The sequence below is a fragment of the Phalaenopsis equestris genome, unplaced genomic scaffold, assembly GCF_001263595.1.
Source record: "Phalaenopsis equestris unplaced genomic scaffold, ASM126359v1 Scaffold000134, whole genome shotgun sequence".
Lineage (NCBI taxonomy): Eukaryota > Viridiplantae > Streptophyta > Magnoliopsida > Asparagales > Orchidaceae > Phalaenopsis > Phalaenopsis equestris.
In genome coordinates, this window is record NW_018164576.1 from 2,939,846 (window position 1) to 2,947,264 (window position 7,419).

The 7,419-nt window shown below is 39.2% G+C and overlaps 1 protein-coding gene across 1 annotated transcript; it reads left to right on the forward strand.

Moving 5' to 3' along the window:
- Positions 1 to 2,256: 2,256 nt before the first annotated feature.
- On the forward strand, positions 2,257 to 3,721 carry LOC110021424 (E3 ubiquitin-protein ligase ATL31-like). Its single transcript, XM_020719908.1, has one exon. The coding sequence runs from the start codon at positions 2,474 to 2,476 to the stop codon at positions 3,719 to 3,721; it is 1,248 nt and encodes a 415-aa protein (XP_020575567.1). The 5' UTR covers positions 2,257 to 2,473.
- The last annotated feature ends 3,698 nt before the right edge of the window (positions 3,722 to 7,419 follow it).

The following is a 7,419-nucleotide window of genomic DNA, read 5'->3' on the forward strand; positions in this document are numbered from 1 at the left end:
AATCACCAAGTGGAGCAATGCATCATTCAGTACACCGTGTAGCAACACATCCTGAAAATGGTGCAACGATGCACCAAGATGACGATATCAGAACGCACCCCACATACAGTGTGATGATACCTCTTAAAGAGTATGCAACGACACACTTTAATGATGGTATAACAACGCATTATGCATACAGTGTGAAGATGCCTCGTGAAGACGGTGTAACAACACATCCTGAATAAAGTGTAACAACGCAACTCGAAAATGATGTAACAGCGCACCGTGCGCAATGATGCCTCCCGAAGTTGGTGTAACAATGCACCCCACATATTGTACGACGTCAGCTCCTAAAGACGGTGCAGTTACACAACCTGAATGGTGTAACAACACATCTCACATACAATGTGACGACGCCTCCCGAAGATAGTGTAGTAATACACCACAAATACGATGTCATGACACAAGCCGATAATAGTGTAACAAAGCACCCAATATACAATGCAACAATGCCTTATGAAGACAGTGTAATAACACACCCAAATCAATGCAATGACACACCTTGATGACGGTGCAACAATGCATCCTACATACAATGCGACAACACCTCTCGAAGACATTGTAACGAAAAAACCCTAAATATGATATAACGACAAGTCCACATGACGCTGGAGCAACGCACCCCGTATACTGTGCAAGGACTTCTCTCGAAGATGGTGTAATAATGTTCCCTGAAAATGGTTACTTTCTCTAAACTTCTAAATCTCTCTTCTTGCAGCCAAATATTACAGCTTACGTTGCTCACAATTCATGCAGCTCCCGACTCCGACCCCCACTGCATACATATGTCATCACAATTTACCTCTATGGTCTACATGGCTCATAGCCCGTGAAACTCCCAACCCCGGTTTTTGCGGCCTACAAACATATTCACAACTCACCACTACGACCTACAAGACTAACCATGACCTATGTTGCTCAGAGCTCGTGCAGCTCTCGATTTTAGCCCCTACAACCTACGAACGCCATCACAGCTGACCGCTACAGCTTATGTGACAAAGCTTGTGCAGCACCCCCTCTACGACGTACGAATATCATCATAACTCACCTCTACGACGTACGAATATCATCATAACTCACCTCTACGGCCTACGTGACCAACTACAATCTTCTTGTCTCATAACTCGTGTTGCTCTCAAGTTCAGCCTCTGCTACATAGAGATGTTATTGCAACTCACCAATACAACATATGTGTCCAACTATGACCTACATAACTCATATCTCATGCAGCTTCTTACTCAAGCCTCTACGAACTTGCAGCTCACCACTATGACCTATGTGATCAATTACGACCCGCGTGACTCATAGCTCGTGCAGCTCCTAGCTCCGGTCTCTATGGCCTACAGGCGTCATCACAACTCATTATTATGCCCTATGTGACGAACTACGAGCTACACGATCAATAGTTAGTGCAACTCCGACTCCGACCACTGTGGCGTAAAAACTTCATCACAACTCAACAGTATGACCTGTGTGGCTCATAGATCGTGCAGTCCCCGACTCTGTCCCTTGCAACCTACAAATGTAATCACAACTTATCACTATGGCTAATGTGATCAACTACGATGTGCATGACCTACAACTCGTGCAACTACAGACCCTTGTCTCTGTGGCTTACTGATGTAATCACAACTCATCACTACGATCTATATGATCAACTACGATTTATGTGACCCGCAACTCATATAGCTCCCAACTCTGGCCTCTATGGCTTATCAAACTTATCACAACTCACCACTTCTGCATTCGTGACTAACTACAACCTACATGGCTCACGACTCATGTAACATCATACTACAGCCTTTGTGGTCAACCAATGTTCCTAAAGCAATTATTTGTGACCCCACACGACCAATTACTACCTTGACTTTCAATCACAGGTCCACTTTATTGCCTCATCTTTCCTAATCCAGAAAAAAAAAGTAGTTATGTGTAGTCAACATTCATAATGAAATATTTCAGCTGGATTAAGCCTCTTAATTTTTTTTCTCACATCCAAAATTTTTTTCTATTACCGTAGACCTTCTAATACGCATCAATAATAATAACCATAATAAGTAATATTGTTATTATTATTATTGCCGTATGTGACATATAGATTTCTCTAATAATAATATATAAGAAGATTTACGTGGATGTCACTCAAATCTTATGTATTTATATATCTCCAACCTAATCTTTAATTTCTATGTACATTTGCCACCCTAAATCCTCAATAAACTGCAGAAGCCACCAATTCCATGGCAGATTCCCAGGTGCCTCTTCGCGCAGCCGTGACCGGACCCACTCCACTCAAATCTCTAGCCGTCCGTTTCCATCTCGACGGCTAATGGACCACCCCAACTCCTTATATCGCCTCCCCTGTCGCGGCTTCGCTTCTCGCTCTTATTTCCAACTCCCCTGACCAGCCTCCGCTGCACAACACTCTCCAATGGCCGTACATTACCGCCACCCTCCCGTCGCCGCCCGTTTTCATGTCTTCCTATTTCTTCTCTTGATCGGACACTGCGTCGAAGCCCAATCACCGCCTAATGAAATCACCAGCAACAATAGCCCTAACATATCGCCCACTTTCAACCCATCCATGGCCATCATCATCGTCTTGCTTGTCAGCGCCTTCTTCTTCCTCGGCTTCTTCTCCATCTACATCCGCAACTGCAGCAACGAACAAAACAACAGCTTCGCCGTCGCCCCCGCCGCCGCCGCCATCTCCCGCATACGGATTCAACAGGGGCTTGATCCTCACGTTCTCGAAAATTTTCCGACGCTGGTGTATTCAGAAGTGAAGGAACACAAAATCGGAAAGGGCGCGCTCGAGTGTGCGATCTGTCTCAACGAATTCGAGGACGACGAGACCATCCGCCTCCTCCCCGAATGCGACCACGTGTTCCATCTGGAGTGCATAGATGCCTGGCTCGGCACCCATGTCACTTGCCCTGTTTGCCGTACTAATTACGCCCTCCATTACCCCAATCGTACATCCAGAATACCCGCGCGGAACGAAGGCTCGCTCGTCGCCTCGGCGCCGCTGGAGCCCGTTTTACCTCCCGATGCTCCGCCGGCGCATCATGTGGTGATTACGCTGGATGATATGGATGAGAGGAAAGCAGAGATGAGGGAGTTTGCGAGGATCGCGAGCAGGGTGAGGGGTAATGGGCCGAGGAAGTCCAAGCGGTTGTCTAAATCTCATTCCACGGGGCATTCGATGATTCTGCAAGGAGAGGCGAATCTTGATCGATACACGTTGCGGCTGCCGGAGAACTTGAGGAAGGAGATCATCGCGGCCGGGAAGCTCCAGAGGGCGAGTACCTTCGCCGTGACGGTGAGTGTGGGTGGCGCCGGCGAGACGAGTATGAGGAAGATTTCGAGGGGAGGTGGGGAAGGAACCAGCCGGAGTAGCCGCGCTATTCGGCTCGGCCGGTCGGACCGGTGGCCGTCTTTCTTCGCGCGCTCGCTGTCTTCGAAGATTTCGACGTTCGGGAACAGGAGGAAGGGGGAGGAAGCAAACGAAAAGGACATGGTCATGACCAGGAAGTTAAGCGGCGTTAAAGCTGCAGTGGATAGTCGCGACGGCGGCGGCGGCGGTAAGGGGGCAGTGGATAGCCGGGACGGCGGCGGCGGCGGCGGCGGCGGCAACTACTCCGACGAGGCGTCGACGGCGCCGCTAAACCGGGTTTAAGTGCGAGGGGGACCGGAGGTCTTTTGATGTTTTATTATGGGTAATAATCTTGAGGGAATTAGGGGCATTTACATACATACCAACCCAATCCTGTGTATTTAGATGTATAACACCTCATTTTAATTTTTATACATATAGCACCAAAAATTTTCATACCACATCAAAACTTTCATTATTTTATTTTTAAAAAAGTGAAATACACATTTTCAATATGTAAAACTTGAAGTTCAGGAGTTTGATGTATGAATACATGGGAGTTGAGTGGTATGTATGTAAATACATAAGAATTCAGTGCAATGTATGTATATCTTTCTAATCTTTATTTTTCAAGAGAAGATTATTGAGAAATATGATAATTAATTTGTACATGAAAATTACTATTTTTTGTCCCCAATTTGTATTTATATTAATATTGTTTTTTATGTTATGCTAATACATTAAGTGATATACGAAAATATTAAAGTTTAGATGTATGTAAATAAATAAAAATTGTGGTTGGTATTTATAAAATAGAAAATTTACATACATAGTACACAATTCTTATGTATTTATATGTCTAATACCTAAACTTTTATATTATATAAGCATTTTGGTGTTTTAAACCTATGCTTGATAATGTGTATTTTACCTTTTATGATTGATTATAATGTTATATTTAATACAATATTAAAGATTTGAATGTTATGTGTATAAATATGTAAGTTTAGGAGTAGGATATGTGAATGTTTAAGAATGTGTGCTAGTAATTGAATGCCTCTTGTAAAATTCCCGAAGCACATTGAAAAGTTAGAATAATGAAGAAAAGAGACAGAAGAGCACTAAAGCTTTATAGTTTTACTATAATAGAATTAAGTACTAGATATTATCCTCTAAGAAAATGTTCCTTTGAATCTATATTTCTAATTTTTTAGGTGTTGCTAGAAAATTCATAAGAAATTTATAAATAAATAAGCACATGATTAGATTATTACAATTCTATGAGCATTGAATCATGTTTCCAATGAGTATACATAAATGGTTGCTTAACAAATGCTTCAAAAGCATTTGTAAGCATTTGTAGCTGAGTATTAACCTCATTCGTAATTTCATGTATTTTTAATCTCCAAAATATTACTAAAAACTTGACTCAATTTATATTCAACGACTAATATGAATAAATATAATGATATGAAAAATAAATAAATAAACTTCACACTAGAGGTACTTTATAAGTATATGTATCGTTTCAAGTAATATAGGACTTTCTTTAAAAACACCAATATCGATTCAACCAGGATAGTTGAACTATTTAAATTGGCTTGCTAAACTCAAAAGCAAATTCTATTTAAATTGCAGATTTAAATGACAACGGTTAAAAGTAAATTAAAGCAGATAAAAATAACTACATCGACCTGCCTTTACCATGATAGGCGAGATCGACACTCAAATGGGTGCCTTAGCGACCAACCCATGGCGCGGTCGCCACTTAGCCGGTTGCCTCAGTCAGTTGAATTCAAGCAAGTCCACTGACCAAGTTACGATCATGTTAAAATTCAAATTATAATGCCTATATAGTATGAAATCCATAGAATTAATTAAACCATCAATTGTATTAAAAGCGGGTTTCATAATTGTTCCCTCTTTTTTGTAATTGTACAAAATATGTTTCTATTAATAAGAGACAAAAAACGAACAAAAATATCTTTTATCGACTCTCTCAATAGGAAACTCCTGATTTACTATACCCTCTTTCTCTCTTCCTTCCTTCACTCAATCCTAAAATCTCGGCGTTTGTTCCCAAAGAACAATTTAGGACTCTAACACTTTGACTGGGCAAGCCACATGATTTTTTTTACGTAAAAAAAAAAATATCTCCTCTCGGAGTTTGTCATTTATTTGTATGTGCATAAGATCTTCATTCAACACAAAGATATTAAATTATCATTCTATCTCCGCGAATTTTCTAGTACGAAAAAAATATAGTTCTAAATTTTATTCAGAATAAAATTAAAACTTACACATCCATTTATATTCAGTAAAAAAATGATTAGACCAAAGTTCTGTTAATTTGCTTTCCACATGTTAATACCAACAACTGTTTACAGCCAATTAGCAGTTCTTTTCACAAGCAAAGACGATACTATCTATCTAAATGGATTGTCCTTTTTTGTTTTTGGTTTTCATTAATAAAATAGGTTTGCGTTAATCAGCATTTTTTGGCCTAATATTGACAGGTCGCGCTCTGCATCGCGTGATAATTTAAGCCGAGAGAGAGCTTCTTCCGGCAGTTGCCTAATGGCAGCTTGGAGCTAGGTAAGCAAAAAATAAATAAATAGGGCTATGCATGGAAATATGACAGTTTATGTGTGAGATATGTAAATTCATAACATTAGTGTGTTACGGCTGTAAGTTTCCCTATATTAATTATGAAAATTTCCAAGTTTATAAAAGTAAAATGTGAGGTGGGCTTAGAACATTTGTCAGCAAGAATCTCGAATTAATTTGACGGTCTAAGAAAGAATGACGTGACAAAGACGAGCCAACTGAAAAACGATCCAGTGGCCAGCAGTCAAATATCATATGAACCAATTAAATAATACACGTTTAAGCAAGTCATCATGATGGCAGAGAACTGAGGAAACCCTCAAGGCATCATGGGGTCACGAGCCTCAACCACCTTCAGCTGGGGCTCCTCAACCAATAGGTAAACTACTCGTTAGATTACATTCACCCTTTACCCGATGGCCTAGTTTTATTCAGCCAGTGGAAATTCTCATGACGGGAATTGAGGGTTTACGACCAAATCAATATATCCAGCAGACTAGTGTGAACCGACAGAATCAGTCCCGTCCACTATCTTTGTAAATCTAGTCGTCTGTTCATACCTAAAGAGTCAACCGACTGATGGTCTTTATCCAATACGTTGACTAGCAACATTAAAAATCTCACCTTATTAGCCCAGACAACCGAGTCAAAGAATAGCAAGGACCTGAGCCCACAGAGCTATAGTTCCCAGAATAACTTGTAGAAACCCTTTTTAACATAGGCATAAATGTTACTTCAACACTTGTACCCTTTTATTTATAAATAGAGAATCATTTCATGAATAAATGACTACGTAATGGCCTCGTTTTACTGTTCATCAGAGCACTTAGTTCTCCCTGTTTTTATTTCTTACAAGAAAATCTTGGATTCAACATGAGGGTTATAAGAAAAGTTAATCAAATATATTATATCAAATTCATTTTTGTTAAAAGTTGGTTTAAAATTGCGTAGGATTAACAGATTCTCAGCTAAAATTAAGCATTCCGCAAAATACTTGTTCTCTATTTTTAATCATTACAATTAGTGACTTTTTAAAATAATGCTCGATTTCAATGGTTGGAATTTAAAAGATTTTATTTTTTAAAATTAAAATTTGTCTATACATGATATTTATTTAATTAAAAATGAATTTATTTTAATTTCATATTTATAATTATTAATTGTCAATCTTAACTTAATTATTTTATAGCTAATATTTTTATTAAGAAAATTGTATATCCATTTATTTTCACTCAAAATATGCTGGTAATGATAGAATATTGAAAGTGTACTTAAATCCTAATATAATATAAAAATTGAAAAAAATATTTGTGGAATATTAGGATTGTATCAAAGCCTAATAAAAGGTCAAGTTGAAACCTAAAATCCTAAATAATTATTATAGCTATATTTAT